This window comes from Sceloporus occidentalis, unplaced genomic scaffold (genome assembly GCF_023333645.1).
Source record: "Sceloporus occidentalis isolate IW3139 unplaced genomic scaffold, rSceOcc1.0.p SCAF_222, whole genome shotgun sequence".
NCBI lineage: Eukaryota > Metazoa > Chordata > Lepidosauria > Squamata > Phrynosomatidae > Sceloporus > Sceloporus occidentalis.
The window spans coordinates 797800-818555 of NW_028317202.1; the positions used below are offsets into that span (position 1 = coordinate 797800).

Here is a 20756-nt window from a genome sequence, read left to right on the forward strand (position 1 = left end):
ACTTACAAAACAGTATGCCTGCAGGTAACTTTTGCTTGGTGCTAAACTACATTTTCACACTTCATGCAATGATAAAAAAATCTTGCCATTTAAGTAATATACAGGAAATCTTACAATATCTCACAATATGTTGCAGATTCATAGATGTATGGCTGTTGCTACAGTCACTCACCTCTTACTGCATATTTCATCATTTACAAAACAGGTACAGTTGATCAGCAGTAAAAAAAAGGAAAAGAGACAGTTTAGGCTTATTTTCTTCTTCAATAAATGACAATAGATGCATACAATGCTGAGGAATCAGAAACAAATAGGTATAAATAATAATAGGGTGGTGTGAATAGGGGAATAGGAAGAGTCACAGGAAGATTGTAAACCAAACCACTCACAGCTTCTGGTGATCAGTAACACGATTCCGCAAGACATTAATCTGCAAGAGTCAGAGAGATAATTTTGAACAGGAAAAGGTCTGCTACAAACTGGAGAGGCATACAATTATCTGTAAATAGCATTACACTTCACTGGAACTAAGGGGCCTAGTCCAGACCATTTTCCATCCTCCACCAAAATTTCAAGTAGGCATTATGCATTCAGGTAGCAAGCTTTCTCCTGGCATCTGCCAAACCCAGATATATCCATCAGACTTCCAGACAGTGATGAGAGAACACATTTCCACTGCTCCAGAATTCAGTGGTGATGTGCTTTACATCACTCCAGCTGAAGCTTGGCATTGTGGATAATGATTTTTGGCTTGTGTGTAGTTGCTCCAATACACACAGGCACATTACAGTATATGCCCTACTTGTTTCAACACTGCTCTGCGACTGTGCATGGCCTACCACTTCGTAGCTGAGCTGTTTTTACTCCTATACACTTCCCAATAATAACACTTACAGTAGACTTGGGCAGATCTAGTAAGGCAGACATTTCACCAACTGACTTGTGGCAAAGATGGAATCCTATGACACTGCCATGTTTAAAGTCATTGAGCAATTCAGTACGACCCATTCTACTGCCAATGCTTGCCTATGGAGAAGGCTGCCCATGTGCTTGATTTTATACACCTGTTAGCAATGACTGAAACACGTAAACTCAATAATTAGGAGAGGTGTCCACATACTTTTGGTCATATAGTGTACTTAAAGGAATTACCTCATATTTCTGCTTCTTGAATTTCTCCTGCAGATCAAACTTTTCAGCCTCTAGTTGATAGATCCTGTTAAACAATCGCTGAGCTTCTGCCCTGTTCATATATGAATATATATTATTTTATTTCTACATAACTACTATATTGAAAACCACATTTAATACAATTTTTACACTGATTAAAAACCAAAGTGCATTTGGTGCTTCACACTTTATTTTTTCCAAGCACTCAGTGTAGTAATATCACATATACTCATTGCCCCATTCATGTCTTCACATGGGGTGAGCAGTTAACTACAGACCAAGCCCAGCCAAGTGCTCCAATATTAAAGTGACCATTAAAAAAATTGGGTGTCTGGTGCTTAACTAGTTCAGCTTCATGGTTGTGCCATATCTGAATTTACATACAATTATGAAACATAATTATAAAACAATGACAACATACCTTAATCACTCACACATTACACAACTGGCAACATAAATAAAACCATTCAGCAGTACTTCAGAAATATTCTGTAACTTCTTTGTGTATACTAATTACAATCCAGCCAGGGACAGTGCACAAAAAAATTGCACTTTAAATTTTGCAGAATTCTCAAATTACTAAGAACTCGGCATTAAATTGCGTTTTAACCACAGTAATTTAGCATTTTTTGGTGTGTACAGGTTAGATCCTTAAATGTCCGGTAAGATTGTTTTTGTTATAATTGTTTTATTAATTTAGCGTGCACAATAATTCAATTATGTCCTATACATACTTGTTTATTATTTATTCTGTTTTTTAAGGTTTGTTAATTACACACTATGACCTACCTATCCTGGGATAATTATGATAATTGACATTCCTCCTCTTTTTAAATAGTTTTTTGAATCATGCACATGTTGCAAAGTGTCACCAATACAAAACACTGGATTGTTGGAATAAATCTCATTGGACATTCATAGAATGCTTAGGCTGGATTATATGGTCTGGATTATATTAATTATATGAGCCCAGAGATAGGTATTATTTGCTACTGTAGCTTCTATGGCCCATAATTCTAATGACGCTATGTCAGGCCTTTGACAAAAGACTGACAGTTTTATAAAACATACGCTTTGATGGCAGATAAGAAGCATTTGGCCCATCTAGTCTGCCTATTTTGCATGATGTAAGACTTTTAATCAGTTCTAGATCTTATCTGAGATTCAGGACAGCTTTATGCCCATCCCATGCATGTTCCCTTAAAACATTAGCATCTACTACTTTTTTAATGGGCAAATTATAAATTGTATGTGTATTGCTTTCCACTCTATTCCATGCATAAAATATACCTCACTTTGTCTTCACTTAGATTGTCAATATTCAGAGATTGCCTCCTCTCTGTCAGTATCATTTTTTTCTTTTCTCGTTCAGTTTGTTTCTTTCCTCCTCTTCTCTCTGTCTAGAAAAACACCACACTCCTTTAGAGCAAGTTCCAAAACACATCTTTAACTCATTTTGCTTCCCCCTCCCTCTCTGTAAATTGAAATTTGGATGTACGGAAATTCACCTTATTATCAAGAATTAAATGCAGGAAAACATTTTGTTGAGTTACAGTACATGTTGGGACAAGGCTTGCATGGATTCGTCTTGCTGGGAAAGTCTGCATGTGCCAATTATGTTAACTGGGACCTGTTCCCATTCTGTAAGGCTTACATAGGAGCATTGTGTAGACAAAATATAAGACTTGCTATCATTTTAAAACAAGACACAAGTGGTAAAAACTGGCAACACCCTAGTATTATTCTTGCCGGTTGCTCCGTGTTTTCTACTTTGCACAGGATTTGCTCTTTATACTTAACCCCTTACTATTTGTGCAAACTTCGAAAAGTTGAAGTAAACACAGAGCTATATTGACCAACGTTCCTCCATATGAATATGTAATGGTAACTGATATATGACACTGCACTCCACTTTTTAATTTTCCAAAACTGGTAAGGGTCGACAAGTGAAGGTTGGGCAATTGTCTCACAAGCTTAACTGCTTTGAGGATTTGTTGACACTGGCAGGCGCTGTTTCCATTTTTTGTGGACATTTCCACCATAAAAGCTGTCAATGTTTTTTTTTTGTTACCCAATGGTAAACTGGAAGCTATAGCAATCCACATATAACATGCCTTGTTATTATTTTTATTATAATAATAATTATTATTATCTTTTTTTTATATAGCGCCAACAGTTTACGCAGCGCTTAATACAATACATAAATTCTAGGGGTATGACAAGACTAAGACTAAAACAAATCGATACATTAGGTTGCAGCTTATGGTAGTTTCTCTAAGTATGGGTGACAGTATGTAATACACAAGATAAATAAAGACACAAGATATACTTTTTGCAGATATCCTCCAAAGTGCATCATGTTGGATAAAGCTTTCTTTTTCTTTTTATCTTCCTCTGCTCTCTTTCGGTTTTCCTCCTCCTCTTTGCGCGCACGTTCCTCCTGAGATGTAAAAAAAGCAATACAAGGTGCTTGAAAACAGTAAACGATAAGTCATCTAGGGGTTAGAGAAAACAGAGCTTACAGAAAAAAGGAATATAACATACCAATGTCCTTAAAGACATGCCATGAGTACGTACATTACCCTAATAAACAAACAGTATATTTAGGTTTGGTTATTTTTGAGGGGATGACCCTTCCCCTGGATCAGGAGATCAGAATTCATGGATTCATACGTATTTGTTTTAATGTGGCGTCTATATTCAACTCCAAGTTTTGTCTTAAGCTGTTATATTAATGCCAGCTAATTGTGGCAGGGTGCATTGAGCTGATTCACTCGGTTTTGCTTCACATCAATAGATCCCACTGCATTTTTTAATTACGTAAGTGTTTTGGGCTCTGACTTTTATGGCTCGAATTGTATTTATTTGAACGTTCCGCAGCAACGATAATGCTGGCACTGCATTTGGTATACTCACTGCCGCTCTGGTCTGCCTCTCTTTTTCTCTTTCGTTTCGTATTCTCAGCTTTTCAGCTCGTTCAGACCTTCTCTTTTCCTAGATCGCATAGTAGAAAGCAACCGGTGATAAATGATTACAAAAAATAATAATTTACCGGTAAGGATATGTGCTGGATTAACCTTTAATAAGATTTTTTTAGGCTGTGAACCCAAAGTGCGCATCACTCCAAAACATCAGCAGTCTTCATTGTATTTTAAACATGTGAAGGCAGGGCCGGCCCTACCATGGAGCAGAATGGGGCAATTGCTCCAGGTGGCACTTTTGAAGTTGTCAGTACCCGCTCGGCGCCCCTCTCTTTCCTCTGCGAGCCCTCTAGCTCGGTCTCGGTGCCGGCTTGTAATGCTGAGCGCCGGAAGATGACGTCATTTCCGGCGCTCAGCATTACAAGCCGGCACTGAGACCGAGCAGGGAGACTCGCCACAGGACTGCTGAAAGGTAAGTACAAAGGGGGGGGGTGTAGATAATAGGGAGGGAGAGGAAGGGTAGATAATGTGGGGGGGGATTTTAAAGCTCACCCCAGGCGGCATTATGTCTTCGGCTGGCCCTGTGTGAAGTGGCTGTTAGCTAAATTGTGTTCAAGGAGGGATGAGCTGACCCTGCATGCTTCAGTCAGTGTGGTGACTTTCAGGAAATGTTACTGATTTAAATATGTTTACTACAGAATCATGGGAGCTATTCTTGGTGCCCAATCTCAACGGGGTTAACTTCATAATAGTGAAGTCATGGAGATAAATGAAGGCAAACAAGCATCATATGGGATTGCTATGTCTTGGTTACCTCTATGCTGTCATGAAAATACCATACACCTAGATTGTTTAAAGCCTGAATCCACCCCTACCTTATTTAATGCGTGCAACCATATCTGATGGAAACGCAGCTACCTTCACTTAAGCAAGTGAGAATGTAGGAGAACAAATGGGTTATAGTGATAATTATTACTTCTAATAAAGTGAATAGTTGGCAGGCAAAATATTAGGGGATGCCACAGAGCTGGTTTTATAGTCTTACTTCTTGTGCTGATATTATGCACCACATTTTTATATTTGTGTGGTTCTGTTAAATTAACTATGTGTTTTCTTCTCTATTCAGTCTTGTAGTCTTTTATCTTTAGGTGTGCAACCATACCATGCGTTCAGTCAACTCCAGTAGCTCCTCCTCTTCTTTTTTACGATTCTCAAAATGAGCTTCGATAAGAGTTTGCAGTTCTGTAAGATCCTTCTCCATACGCTTTCTATGTATATCCTATGGCAATGAGGAGGCAAGAAGGGATGACAAAAAAGTGGACTAATGCAGTTTGATTCAGATTCTTGGAAACATGTATATTAATGTGTGATCTATTATAAATTCTATTGCTGCACATATGAAATGTATACTTTTTTTCTTACATCAAAATCCACTTTTTCTCCATCAGGTATTTTCAGTGGTATCAAATTGGGCATGAAGAGCCTAATAAAAAGTTTAAAAAAGTTATCACTCAGTAGCTGTTATCATCTATTCTGTTTAGCCCCCCCACCTCCCCCACCAACCTCAATAAGGCCGACTTACTTGGGTTTAGGTTTTGATTCCTCTGGTTCCATAATTGCCATATATAAAATAAAAAAAAGATAAAATGAAGAACAATAAAAATCCAGAAGTGACACCCTGTGCATTGCAACAGCCTTTGTATGGACAAGAGTCTCAAATGATTATTATTTGATTGCTATAAAGCTACCCATTGTACAGCGCTACAGAATTTGATGGCGCTATATAAAACAATAAATAATAATAATCATATATCACAACACTCTACAACACGTAAAATTACCGTATTGGCTCGAATATAGGCCGCACTTTTTTCCCCCACTTTAAGTCTTTAAAGTGGGGGTGCGGCCTATATTCGGGGTCTAGCGCCCGACGCCCAGGACATGCAGTCCCGGGTGCCGGGCAGGCAGCGGGGTTAGGATACAGATCCCCTGCAGCGGTGCAGGGGACCTGCATCTCACTCTCTGATTCGCTCAGACAGCCTCCCCTGCCAGCACTTTCCACAGGGGGGGGTGCCGGCACGGGAGGTTGTCTAAGCGTATCGTGCGGATGGTAACCGGCTGCGGAAGTTGTTTACCCGCATCGCCGCAGCCGGTGACCGTCCACCCGATGCGTTTTACCTCTGCCCCCAAGACTTACCAGAGCAGACTCCCGGGTGTCTTGCGGGGCCGGCGGGGGACATCTACGCAATACGCGTATACAACTTCCGGTGCCGGCACATCCGCTGAGTGGGAGGAGGAGGACAGTGGCAGCATATCTCGGGGGGGAGGAGGACAGTGGCAGCATATCTCGGGGGGGAGGACAGTGGCAGCATATCTCGGGGGGGAGACAGAGTGGCAGCATGTTTTTTTCTTTAAAAAAGCACCAAACTTTTAGGGTGCGGCCTATATACGGGGGCGGCCTATATCCGAGCCAATACGGTAATTGAAATACTTTTATAAGTGATGTCATGTCTTTTCCAGCTTTATTGTTACATTGTATAGTAGCTATTTACTGTCAGTGCTCTGGTGGGTATTGGCAAAGATAAAATCTAGCCATCATTAGTATTTTGGGGGGACTTTCAACCACAACACAGTAGCATGCCTGTGTATAGAACTGGTGTCCACACTGGGTAGCTCACCTTCCTCTTCCTCGTGTGCTTCATTATCTGCTTCTTCATTATCTGCAACTACAAGTAAATAAATTTAGTGTAAAAAAGTGGCAAGCGCTACCAGATAATTATTATATAACTAATGTGAAACTAAAACAGGCTACTCAACAAGAAAGCAACTCTTTTACTGTACTTAAGAAAATAAAATACAGCGAACAAAAGAACTTGGACCACCCCTGTGCAAAAACATATCAATGGTGAAATATTAATCAAATGAATCAAACTTATTTTTGCACTGGGATGCTCCAAGCTTTATTATTCATTAATATACACTATATGACCAAAAGTATGTGGACACCCCTCCTAATTATTGAGTTTAGGTAAATTAGCCATACCCATTGATATCACAGGTGATAAAAGAAAGGCATGCTACATCCATAAACAAACATTGCCAGTAGAATGGATTATACTGAAGAGCTCATTGACTTAGGTGTCATGACATTTCTGCCCTGCTTGATCTGTCCTGGTGTACTGTGCTATTATTGTGGAGTGGATGCATCTAGTAACAACACAGTGCTGAAGTGCATAACAGATACAAATTGCCAGTGCTCTGTAGCATCACTCACTAAAGAATTCTAAACTGCCCTGAAAAGAACATCAACCCAAGCACGACGACAAATGGGTTTCATGGCTGACCAGGTGCATGCAGTGCCAATTGTTGGTTTTAGTGGTGTAAAACATATCACCACTGGACTCTAGAGCAGTGGAGTCGTGTTCTCTGGAAGTTGGATGGACAAATCTGGATTTGGCGGATAAGAGGAAAGAGCTATTAACGGAATGCATAGTGCCCTCAAGATTGTAAGCTTGCGAGCAGGGCTCTCTCCACCTAATGTATCGGTTTGTCTTAGTCTGTCAATTATAATCTTGTCATACCCCTTGAATATATGTATTGTATTAAGAGCTGCGTAAATTGTTGGTGCTATATAAATAAAATATAATAATAATAATAATTTTGTAATGTTTTGGTGAGGATGGATAATGGTAAATGTTTTTTTAGTTCCAGTGAATGGTAATGTTAATGCTACAGTATAGAAAGACATTTAGACAATTCAATTCTTCCAACTTTGTCACACCAGTTTCTGGAAGGTCCATAAACACACCAAGAATTTTGGCGTGGAGAAGCTTAAATTGCCTGCCCACAGCCCTTGCTTTAACCCCACTGAACACCTTTAGGATGAATTGGAACACAAAGTGACATGAAGAGCTTCTTGTCCAACATCAGTGACTGACCTTATAAATGCTATTTTGCCTAAATGGGAAAAAATTTCCACGGACACACTCCAAAATGTTGTTGGAAGCCTTCTCAAAAGAGTGAAGGCTGTTATAGCCGCAGAAGGCATAACAACTCTATATTAATGCCCATGGTTTAGGAATGGTAGCCCAACAAGTTCATATAAATGTGATGGTCAGGTCTCCACATATTTTTAGTCGTACAGTTTAGTAGTGTACATATCTATCAATCTATTGCACATATCTATTCATCTACATAACTTGCAACGTCTACTCACCATTTTCTTCTGTCTCCTCCTCTCCTGCTTCTGTTTCTTGCACTGAAAATTATTACAGTATACTGCCATTAAACATCATTAAAACTGATACAAGCTATTATTTTTAGTGAAAATAATTTCATGGGATATGATGTAATCGAATAATAAAGTAAACTTTACGGAGGAGATACTTATAATATTTCACATATGTGTGAGCATGGATGTTTATATGAGTATATGAGCATGAATGAGTAAAAGTCTGTGTGTGAGCATGTATGTGTTAATTGTGGTTGACCATGGATGTGTATATATAAGTGAGTGTTCATGAGTATGTGTGTTGGCATGAGTGTGTATGTCTGTGCAAGTGTGTGTAAAAATGTGTGCCACTGCGTATGTAAGTTACAAGGGAAAGATGAGAAAGTCTCTAGGGGGCCCGGTGTAACCCCCTGCGACCCCTTCTTCCTGTCTCTTCATACCGGTCTAAAATTGATTAGAAAGGGCCCTTCCGACCTGCACTGCACCAATCCAGGTCGAAAAGGCCCTTTCTAAACTATTTTGAACTGGCACGGGGAGACAGGAATGTATTGGGGTCACGTTTCCCCACTGGGAAAAGAGGCTGCCCGCATGCTGGGCGAGCAGCCGGAGGGAAAGCTGCAGGAGTGAGTAAGTTTGTGTAATTTGTGTGTGTTTAAATATGTTGTATGTTGGAAGGGGGGCAAAGAAGGCACAGACCAGTTGTATGGGGGCAATAGTAGCACAGACTAACTGTTGATGTTTGGGGGCCCCAGGGTAATTGAAAACAGAAAAGAGACGAGAAGGGAGAAGAAAGAAGATGAAGAAGAAGTTGTTTGGCAGAGAAGGTAGGGAAACATTTAGAGAGCCTAAAAAAGAGAGTAAACGTGAATGAGAGTGTGAGAGAGAGTGAGAGTGTGCAAGAGTGTGTGTGCATGTGAGTGAATGTGGTCCCACGTAATTTGATGGAAATTGAGCTTTTTGCTTAGATTTCATCTGCTTTGTGTGGATCTGCTCTCGTTTTGGTAGCTATGTAAGAATCCCAGAATTTACCAAAATTCTGTAAATTGCAATTCGTACAAATCCGAATGCACAGGTCAAGTGTTTATGCATTCCCCTTTTTTTGTGTTTTAGATCATTAACAAAAGATAATTAACAATGGGCACTTTTGTCTTTCAAATGTGCTTTAGGATACTTCATAACTGAGCCTACTCCAGGAATAACGTTCTTCTTTTATTTGTGTTTGATCCAATCTAGAGAATGGTTCCAAAAATAACCAGTTATCACTTATGTTAAAGTATATTTGCAAGTTCTCTCATCAATAATTAATGTTACAAACAACAAGAGAAAAATGTCACCTTCTTCCTCTTCTTCTTCTCTGTAGTAAGAAAACAAAATATAATTAGAGCAAAATGACAGTAAAAAAAACTGTGACTTATGGATGATGATGCAATTGACTGGTTTTGTACCCTTAGAAATGGGGTATGAGTATCAGAATAGGTATGGGGCCTATTGTGCAGCAGGGTAGCATGAGACATGTAGTGCAAAGATAATTAATTTTAAGGAAAGACTACAATGTGTTCATTAAACTTCAAGTTCATCCAAGTTGCTATAATAAATAATTATAACTTACTATAGAATGATTTACTTGAAATTTAAGACAGATGTGAGAAAAATAACAATAACATTTCCGAATTTTTGTTTCAGTCAAGATGAATTAAGCTGTTTAACCTTGGGTAAAAACTTGTACTTAGCCACTGCTACCAAAAAATAGAAATTCCAGAACGTGGTTATCAAATCCCCAAAATTCACATATAACCTATATTTTGACACTATTAATCTTTAATTCTTAGGGATTTTTATTTTCTATGTTTGATTAAGTAACAGGTTTTATGAGGGCTTCTGGTTTTCGAAGCCAAAGTCCATTTAATATAACTTCAATTCAAAATGTTTTCTTTTTTAACCAAGCTGCCATAATTGTTAACAAGGTTGAGGTGTCCCAATTAAAAATGAGCCCTATGCCTATTCCAATCATCTTGAAAGTACAATAAAAAAGATGTATGGCTTTGCAAACTAAAATTCTTGTGTTTTATTATAGTTATAGTTGACAGCAGCTCAAATGCACCTATTATACAGTCCATATGCTATTTGTTCAGACATTTTTTTAATTTAAAGTTTACTCACTCGTATTCCTCGATGATGTCCTCTGTGTCTGACATTATGTGAGCTGGATCTAAAGGGTTAAAATTATTAGCAGGTGCATTAAACATGTAATGTTAGCGTATTAATATGCCCTTTTGATTAGTGCACTATGTCTCAGGCTGATCAATTGAATAGAAAAACATGTCACTAATTCATTGCTTTTTTATATCTACATAACAATGACCTTAAAGGGGAACCGTTGTCATTTTAGCATGATTAAATTCACCAATTAAAAACTACCTATTGCTTTCTAGTTTTGACTGGCATAAATATTTTGTTTAAACATTCAGCTTTGTTTGTCAGAATGTCAGAGCATTATTAAATTAATATAATGTTCTTAAGTTCTCTCCAATCTCCTCACCATCTACTTACAAAGGCTGCCAGAACTAATTAACAACAATCAGCAACTTAACAGCTAGGGAGAAGTAACAATGTGGAAGAACAATCACACAGAACATGCAAAGTAGAATTTAAATGGGGAATCAAATGTCCTATATAGCACCATCAATAAAGAATGCATATTAATGTGTATATTTGTATAATTTCTGCAAAAAATAAATGCCTACATCCCTTTTGTAGAAGCAACCAACCACTGGCAGGAAAGCTCTACCATTAGAATCATTTATTTTACACTATGATATTCAGGAATGCTTTATCTCTTATCTATGGGAGCACTTTCTGAGCATGTATAAATGGGTTTTTTTCAAACCCCTTCATGACCCTTAGGATGTACTATTATGTTCTCAAAAAACATATCAGGGTGTCATTAGACAGGTTGGGGTCTATCCATCAGCAGGAGCTAGCATTGCCCACTGATCTGATGTAATGATGCTCAGCTTGAGCACCGATGACATTAGAATAGAGGAGAATGCCCGATCATTAAAGTGAATATAATGGCTGGCGAATCCCTTTAAGATTCTTTTCACTGTGGTTTACACATACAGTGAATTTTTAATTCACACATATATATATATATATATATATATATATATATATATATATATATATACACATCTGTAAACATAGTTACTTGGGTTTATTCAATATATAGGACTGTAAAATGTATGATTTTAAGAAAAGTGCCTTTCTAGTCTATGAACAACTTAAATTTTTGCTGTGTAGTTAAGAACATTTTACCAATTAAATGTAAGAGTAATATTTTTTCCAAGCAATGTGAGTCTGCTTCTAGCTTCCTGTGTGAGCTCTTTACATCCAAGTCTAGTGGTAGGTTGAGAAATAGTCAAAGTGAGAAATAAAAAAAAATGAATTAAATATTTAGATTTAGATTAGATTTTAGAATACACCGTTTAGATTTTAGTGACTTTGGCTGGAAACCTTGTTATCATTGTTAATATTCTCAGTTTGGGATTTAGAGCATTATGTTTGGCATCTGTACACTCAGATCCTCAATTATCAGAGAGCTTTCTTATCAGGCCTTTCTGACATCTCCATGTATGGCTGTCCTGTTAGATGGCTATTACCTCTGCGGTTGATAACTGACATTCCTGATGTCTGTTCCTTCTCTGTTGGGATCAGCGTTAAGTTAACACTATCGCTGCCTGGATAGGTAGCTATTTAGACATAAACTGTCAGTTCTTTCCAACATGCCATGTAGTTAATTGTTACCTTATTTAATGTTGCATTACATATCCCATAATACATAACAGATACTGGGCATTCCTATCATTGGGAATTGTAGTTTAACAGCATCTTGAGGGTTATCTGTTGTTGGCTGCGCCTGATAATGGCTGGTAGAATCCACGCAAACTACTAGGAGTCTACTTGATTGGCATCAATGTTGAGTAATTCAATTATACCTTTTTTACTATAATGGATCAGCACAATGTGCCAATTATTTCTCATCTGTCAACACACTCTCTGTTTAGTCTTCCTCCCCATTCTTGCATACCAACATGCAGCACCCCACCCTATACCTGTTTGTCAACTTTTAGACTTCTCTCTGAATTATAGAAACATAGATTATGAAAGCTAACATTAATTGGGACCAAATAGTTTGCCTATTGCCTCTATATTAGCAGCTCATATATTATTATTGCTTCAATTTTCCTTCCATTTTAATTAATTGTTACCACTTCCTCCATACATTCTTTTCTTTCTGATTGGTTACTTATATATATATATAGAAAGAGGGGGGGTTAAACAAGGCATAACCTTTTTTTCTTAATATATATAAATATAGTATTAGCTACTCTTTTCTTGTTTCTTTATCATATTACTCTCTCTATTACTTTATTTACATTCACACATACAATATAAAGTCTAATTGCTACATGTATACATTCTTGATCATTGCAGAATGTTATTCTGTTGGTAATGGTTTGTATTTGGTACAAAATACAGTTTAGTCTTTTAGCATAAATGTTTGAAAAACATGCATAAAATATTACAAGATATTATTTCAACTTTTATCTGTTCATCTGATGCTTCAATTTGAGGTACTGGCATATAACGTATTCTTTATGTGAAAGTTGTCATAATGTCTCCCTCTATCTAAATCAAGACGTGTTTACAGAATATAAGCTTTCCATACAGCAATTATTCATATAGCAATTAAAATAAAATAGCAGTAAGGGAGTCTCTTACCTGATGGTTATGCAGTGAACTAGATCTGAAGGTGAAAAAAGAACTCTAGAAAGAGGATATCCAGACTTTATATCACCTCTCTAGACAAGGAGATAAGGATAGTAGGGGGTAAGACGCACTACATGTATGAGAAAGATTTGGACAGGGGGATGGAGAATGACTCCAGAGGGAGGTTCTTATGATACTATTCTTGGTTATCAAAGAACCACTTTAGATATTGTGCTCCACCATATAAGAACATATGTCCTCTACACAGAAGGTGAGATTCTGTATAATATCCTTTAAATTAAATAAACCTAAAGGAAATATGTACGTAAGGCTTCATTCATTCGCGTTTTAATGCAATTACAGCACTACTGGAGGAATGAAACTTAAACACAGTATTTGCACAATCACTCCTTGCTTTTCTATCTTTAACCACAAGCAAAATACACTCTGGTTTTAAGCATCATCTATGGCTGACACTTTATATGGCCATAGTAGTAAGCCTGCTAAACGTTACTATTGTAGCCTAAAAGAAACAACTCAGTGCTTACTATCCAGTTCTGTCCAAAAAGCAGTATCAAAATGGCTTGGGACACACACACATTTTTATTGCGACAAAATCATGTAGTTGAGGGCCAATAGACTCACCTTTATGGCTTTTAAGCCCTCTAGATCCTCTAGGGCAATAAGGCTCAGGAACAGCAGTATTCTGATGAAGTGTGATTTTATTTACAAGTGAACACAACATAAATCAAATCAACGGAGGAGAGAAGGGATCGCGTATCCCTTTTTGTATAAAACAATACTGTATTTCCAAAATATTATGCAGACATGTAGGAAAATAGACAACCAACAGACTCGTCTTATGTGTTCTGTGCTATGCAGCCCTCAATCATAGGCTTAACACAACATATATATCCGCAAAACAAAATTCTAAAATAAAAGCCTAGCTCCTAATTGGAGCCCTCTCTGGCCATGGGGGTCCGGGGGTGGCAAGCAGCCCCTCCATGGAAATTGAAAGAGGTCCACTGTTAGCTGTTTCAAGTAGATTAACTAGACATAGAGGCAGAAAAAACACTCGGCAGCTGACAAAAAAACTTTGAAATCTGTACACCCCTCTGCTGTTTGAGTGGTTTGGTCTGCTCTCTTCATACCCCTCTAGCTGTTCTTCTTCTCTTCACTGTAGCTGCAGCTTCATAGACATGGAGACCCTCCCTTGTCAGAGACACAGTTTGCATGCTGCAGACAGAAGGTAGTTTTATTTCAAACATGTAAGCGCGCAGAATGATTTACCCCTTACTGACCCTGAGACAATGGGTTTAGCCTTTTCATAGTAAATTTAGTGATCTACTTCAACTCACTGTAACCCTAATACACACACACATAGGGTAAATAAACCCTGAACAATATAGATGAAACTACCACTTCAAACATTATCAATGAAAATGTGTTTAGTTATGGAATAAAAAGTAAAATAGAAAACACTTGCATACACAAGTGTGCTGCTTTTTTGATATTTGCCAAGAAGCATTGATTTAAAACACTCCACATAATGAGTGCTGTCCACTATTGCGGGGTCATTGATTACTGTGGTGATGACTACTTTTCAACTTCCATAATTCTTAACACAGGGCAGAGGTGCAGGTGCCTTCGGTCCAGGCTTGCCTTAAGGGGCCACAAGAGGTCTTTTGGGACCCATCAACAGGGCCGGCCCTACTTGTGCCACGGGGCATCAGCATGAGCTTCTGGCAGTAGGTATGGCCAGGCTGGAGGGACAGGTATGGCCAGGCTGGCCCAGATGGCCCTGTGTGGTTTTTTTTCAGAGACAATGTACTGTATAGGAATGAAAATAAAACATTTAGAAGTGTACAATATATATTAAAAATACAGAGGTTGTATAAATGTTTGTGAAAATAGAGCTCTATAATTTTGACAATTCATAAGAATTTACCACAGAAAATATAGTAATGATGACTATGAGCCAATGAACCAACAAACCTTATTTAGCCCATCTGGTCTGCTGTAAAGACTTAATCAGTCCTTGGTCTCGTTATAGATTCAGGATGTGACAGACATGTGATTATCCCACGTATGTTTAAATTCCCTTACTGTGTTAACCTCTCACTTCTGCTGGGAGGCTGTATTAGTTATCTACAACCTAATCAGGGTATAAACTATAATTCTGGTAGAATTGGTAAAGCAATGGTGTTGAAAAATGACAGTCATCCATTTAAGGAGCCCTAACACTCCTAACAGCTTATAACGTATGTCACGGAGCTGGCTAGTCCGACAGACTACCTCCACTGTCTTGTGCTCCCTTAGCCTGGGACACCACACGTTCCCCAGTCACTAGCCGAGACTCAGTGTAGGGTAAAACCAAACGAAGACTGATTTATTTCTCACACACAGAGCTGGATATATCCAGCAAAACACACATTGACATAAAACAAGATATTGGGACACAAACCGCCCCCTTAATCTGCCTCCCAGAGACAACAGGGGCAGTAACGAGATTAACAATACAATAGGGGGGAGACTGATTTATATAACATTAAACTGAAACAATGGTGGTCTCTCCCTGGTTGCAGATCCTGGCTGTCTGCTGGAGATAATCCCCTCAGCCAGTGATGAGATGATACTGCTGGGGGTAGCCACAGAAGTCTTTACAAACCCAGGGCCCATAGTCAATAGGGAGGAGGCTGGCAGTCAGGCCTCTCCAGTGGTCCCAGTGATGGAGGCTTCCGTCACAACGTAGGTTATATGTTAATGTACAAAGATTCACTAGCCTCCAGTTCATTTTGCTGAGTATATTTAATGTCATGTTACTTGACAGTGTAGCATGGAGAATAATATTTTGAACGTATGTTGCTAAGTTTTTCCTTTTTTGTTTTGTGTATTTTTCCTTATTTTTAAGCCCTTTTTATTGCGTATATGTAGCCTGCTCATTAATATGGTGGCAACTGTGTTTACTCATTTATGAGGTGAGGGCTAAATCAATTTGCCAGGGACATTTTTTGTTATTATTAGCAACAGTTGTTATCACCACAGCTATGTGGTCTTTGTTATACGGTATTATGTTTACCACTATTTGTGTGTTGTATTATGAAAGTGTGCCACTAGGTGTCACTGTGGTGATGTGTTTCTGGTGCATTCTTTGAATGGCATTTTTTGTTTTTTTGGTGTCAGCAGTATGCATGGTATGCAGCTACAGAGTTTTACTGTTATGCTGTCCAACATGTGATTGGTCTCGGTACAGATGACATGGACTTTTTCAGTGACACCCTTCCCTGATAGCCCAGACCTTGTCATCAGGCATACCTGGCAAATGCAGGATGGGCCAGTGGTCAGCTTACTAATACTGTCATTCTAGCAGGAAAGGATTGTCATCCCAGCAAGCTTAAGGCAAGAAGTGCCGCAACAGCTACACAATGACATCACAAAAGGGCTGCTCTGTGAGTTTGGTGGTCTGGCATGTAGTATGTACATGGACTTGCTACCTGGTAGAGATGGTATGGCCAATTTCAGTATGAGAGGGGTTAATTTGATTGTATAGGCCAAAAATTTTTTTTTAGATAAATTGGTCTTTTGAAGCTGGGACTCCAACCAGGGCCCTCTATAAGGTGTGATATCTTACAGTGGAGATGCCGCTATGTCTACTTGATCCACCATATGCCTGTATCCCCTCATAGATACTGGATTCCTTTGATATGCTAAGTGACCACTAGCAGTCAGGAAAACCATTTCTTCCAGGGTCATATCCATCACATATCAATAATAACTCATACATTCATAATGATACCTCATTTTGTGCATATCTAGAACGGGGAAAGCGCACCCTACAAAACGAATACAAACATGGCCAGTACAATGTAAGCCATTTGGCAGAAATTGTGAAGTCCGTGGTATTCAGTCATAAGTAGCAAGTGTGACATATCTATGGACTTCATAATTTACAAGAAATTCATAAATGCAAGAATTGTTGCTGTGGCGAGAAAAGGAGGGAGAATAAGATGATATAGGTACAACTTCCCTCTGCTTATACCACCTCTGGGCCAGCTTGCAAACGTGAGATGAACTGGGAAAAAGTTTAAATTTAATGACAGGAAATTGATCCGTGTGCTTACTAGGGACCAAGATCTAATTTTGAGTAAGTCGCCATCTTTCGTTGCCGGAGCCCTACGGACAGAAAAACCGTTTATTAAGTTCTGCCTTTGTCTGGTAGAGACTCATGTTACCTGATGAGACCATTTTATCGGTAATTTGAAATCACATAATTTTTGTGTTAAAGTATATTGTGTGGGTTTTTAGTCTGATTCGCTTGGGGGACCAAGGCACCCCATTTATAAATTGTCTTGGTGGTGGCAGCGTTATGATATTAGCTATATCATTATAGTTAATTGTGGGTGGTATTAAGGGTAGATATTTTTATCACTATTTCCGGTCTAGGGCAGACAGTAAATTTTAGCCCTTTTACCTCCAGAACCAAGTCACGCGCACGCTTGGAGTAGAGTGTGTTCGTGACAAACTATGTTTACAGCGTTACTATAGGTAGTACATGTTTAGGTGGTACCTGGCAAATGCAGGATGGGGCAGTGGTCAACTTACTAATACTGTCATTCTAGCAGGAAAGGATTGTCATCCCAGCAAGGTTAAGGCAAGAAGTGCGACAACAGCTACACGATGACATCACAAAAGGGCTGCTCTGTGAGTTTGGTGGTCTGGAACAAAATGAAATTAGTCTATTGAGAAAAGGCTTAAAATTTGCCCCCGCCAAAGGCCCTAACCAATTTGATTTATTCCTGGACACTCAAAAATATTTGAGAAAACTTACAATAAAAAGATTCTTTAGTAAAACAGACAGAATGAATACCAATAGTGACACCATCACAACAACACATGATAGCCAAAACAGTATAGAGGAATACACACACACACACAGAACTTAAACTAAAATCCAAATTTTACCCCTACAATGAAAAAAGCGAACACATAGGTGTATTTACAGATTTAGTATTGAAAGACATGGAACAATTAGGGAATAAAACCAAAACATACAATTTAAATAAAAATGAACAACTAGCCCTACGTTTCCTTAACCCCTTCGTGACAAAGGCTGATTTTACTTTTTGTACCCTTCGTGACAATGGCCGTTTTAACATTTCTGCGCTGCTCGTGTTTAGCTGTGATTTTCTTCTTTCCCGTTTACTGAACCCACACACATTAGATATTGGGTTTTTTTAGGACAAGAAGGGCTTTCTTTAGATGACATTGTTTTTATTGTATCATATTATTTACTATTAAAAAAAGTATAAAATATGGTGAAACATTTAGAAAAAAAAGACTGTTTCTAACTTTTAGTTGAAAAATCTTTTACTCATCTATAAAAGGTAATAAAAAAACCTGCTAAATAGATTCTACTATTTGTCCTGAGTTTAGAAATACCCAATGTTTTTATGTTTTTTTGCTTTTTTCTGCACGTTATGGAGCAATAAGTACAGGTAGCGTTTTGCTATTTCAAAGCCATTTTTTCCAAATCTGGTAATTCTTCCCCCCATGTGCCATTTCGGGTATCTTTGAACCCGGCCAATGCAATTTACCCCATCAAGTCATATATTTTTGAAAACTAGACACCCCAGGGTATTTCAAATGCTAGTATTTTAACTCTTTCCATGCACCATATCTACCACCAGTCTTTGTCAAACTTTGTGGTAGTAATTTTTTTGCATTTGTTTTGTCACACACATTTTACTTCAGGTATGAATTAAAAAGTTCTCGTATATGTTACTATCACAAAACACCCCAATATGTGTTCAGCAACATCTCCTGAGCTCAGTGATACCCCACATGAATGATTTTGCCTGGCTGTTTGGGGGCAAAAGGGCCACATTTGGGGCATGCACATTTTTCAATGTTGAACTTTGGCATTTGGGGATCCACTGCCCATGCCCTATTTGGTACATCTTTGAGCCGGGCCATTTCAGTGTGCCCAACAAAACCATATATTTTTGAAAACTAGACACCACAGGGTATTTTAAATGCTGGTATTTTAACTCTTTGCATGCACACATTTTACCACCATCATTTTTTCAAAGTTTGCAGTAGTATTTTTGTGTGTGTATTTTTCCCACACACACCTACTTTATGTATGAATAAATATGTGTTGCTGAATATGTGTTCAGCAACATCTCCTGAGTACAGTGATACCCCACATGCATGGGTTTGTCATTTTTTGGGGGAACTAAAAGGCCACATTTGGTACGTGTGCATTTTTCTAATTGGAAATTAGATGTGTGGCCATCCTTCCCCCCGTGTTAATTGGGACCTTGTTGAACCCGGCCAATTCAATTTACCCCATCAAATCATACATTTTTTAAAAGTAGACACCATATGGGCATTTAATATGCCAGTATTTTAACTCTTTCCATGCGAGAATTGTTTTAAGCTAATATGCTAATTTTAGGACTTGCTCACAAAAATATATTTTTTATATATATATATATATATATACACACCGTATTTGCTCGATTATAAGACAAGGTTTTTTTTAGAGCAAATGCTCTGAAAAATATCCCTCGTCTTCTAATCGGGGTCGTCTTCTAATCAGACCTCAAATACCGCTGCAGGGGACCTGGATCCTCCTGTCTCCCCCGCTCATTTAACACCCCCCCACACACACTTACCGGTGCTTCCTGCTGTATTGCCGGGGCAGCGGGTTGACGTCTACGCACCGGTGCGGGGAACTCTGATCTCTGACAGCCGGGGAAGGTATGCGCGATGGACGCAGACAAACCCCCGCTGCCAACTCCACCTCCTTCCGGCTGCAGCGGAAGGAGACGTCAACCCGCTGCCCCGGCAATACAGCAGGAAATTGGAAGCACCGGTAAGTGTGTGTGTGTGTGCGCGTGTGTGTTAAATGGGGGCATAAGACATTTCTGGAATGCCTTATACCCCTATATGCCACTCTGGCACTTAGGGGGTTAAAATGCATATTATGGGGCAGAGTGGCATATAGGGAGGTATAAGGCATTTCAGGAGGCAGAGTGGCGTTAAGGGGGCATTTAATAGAGCACTCTGCCTGTGGGGGTTAAAATGCATATTATGGGCCAGAGTGGCATATAGGGGTATAAGGCATTTCTGGAGGCAGAGTGCTCTATAAGATGCCTTTTAACTCCCTTAATGCCACTCTGCCTCCTGGAATGCCTTATACCTCCCTATATGCCACTCTGCCCCATAATATGCATTTTAACCCCCTAAATGCCAGAATGGGATATAGGGGTATAAGGCATTTCTGGAGGCAGAGTGGCACATAGGGGGTCAAAAGGCATGCCATGGGGCACAGTGGCATATAGAGGGTTAAAAGGCATATCATGGGCCACAGTGCCATATTGGTGTGGCAAGCCTGGGGGCAGATGTGCGTAACTCAATCATAGCTTTTATTTAAAAAAATTGTTTAGCTGAATTAACATTTACTGGTAAAACTTTTTTCTTTTAGGGTCGTCTTATATTCAGGCTTTTTCTTTTTTTCCTAAGTTAATATTCAGATTTTGGGGGGTCGTCTTATAATCAGGGTCGTCTTATAATCGAGCAAATACGGTATATATTTTTTGCCTTTTTTTGAAATTTTTTTTAACATTTTTTTTTAACTTGAAGGTTCCCCTGATAGTGAC

The 20756-nt window shown here is 38.7% G+C and overlaps 1 protein-coding gene across 1 annotated transcript; it reads right to left on the reverse strand.

Moving 5' to 3' along the window:
- Positions 1 to 385: 385 nt before the first annotated feature.
- On the reverse strand, positions 386 to 9670 carry LOC149276984 (troponin T, cardiac muscle isoforms-like). The gene is made up of 11 exons (XM_089503197.1): positions 9657 to 9670; positions 8308 to 8349; positions 6770 to 6817; positions 5674 to 5695; positions 5514 to 5574; positions 5254 to 5370; positions 4087 to 4164; positions 3500 to 3610; positions 2461 to 2570; positions 1153 to 1243; positions 386 to 430 (listed from the first exon to the last, which is right to left on the reverse strand). Exons 5-11 carry the CDS (start codon positions 5565 to 5567, stop codon positions 386 to 388), a joined length of 606 nt encoding a protein of 201 aa, XP_089359323.1. The 5' UTR covers positions 5568 to 5574; positions 5674 to 5695; positions 6770 to 6817; positions 8308 to 8349; positions 9657 to 9670.
- Positions 9671 to 20756: the final 11086 nt, after the last annotated feature.

What these genes read in the sequence shown, in the direction of transcription:
- LOC149276984 (XM_089503197.1), bottom strand. Translation starts at nt 5,567, where the DNA reads ATGCCCAATTTGATACCACTGAAAATACCTGATGGAGAAAAAGTGGAT. An exon ending in GAGAAAAAGTGGATTTTGAT is followed by an intron (nt 5,371 to 5,513) that starts GTAAGAAAAAAA and finishes TCATTGCCATAG; the next exon opens with GATATACATAGAAAGCGTAT. An exon ending in TGGAGTTGACTGAACGCATG is followed by an intron (nt 4,165 to 5,253) that starts GTATGGTTGCAC and finishes TATGCGATCTAG; the next exon opens with GAAAAGAGAAGGTCTGAACG.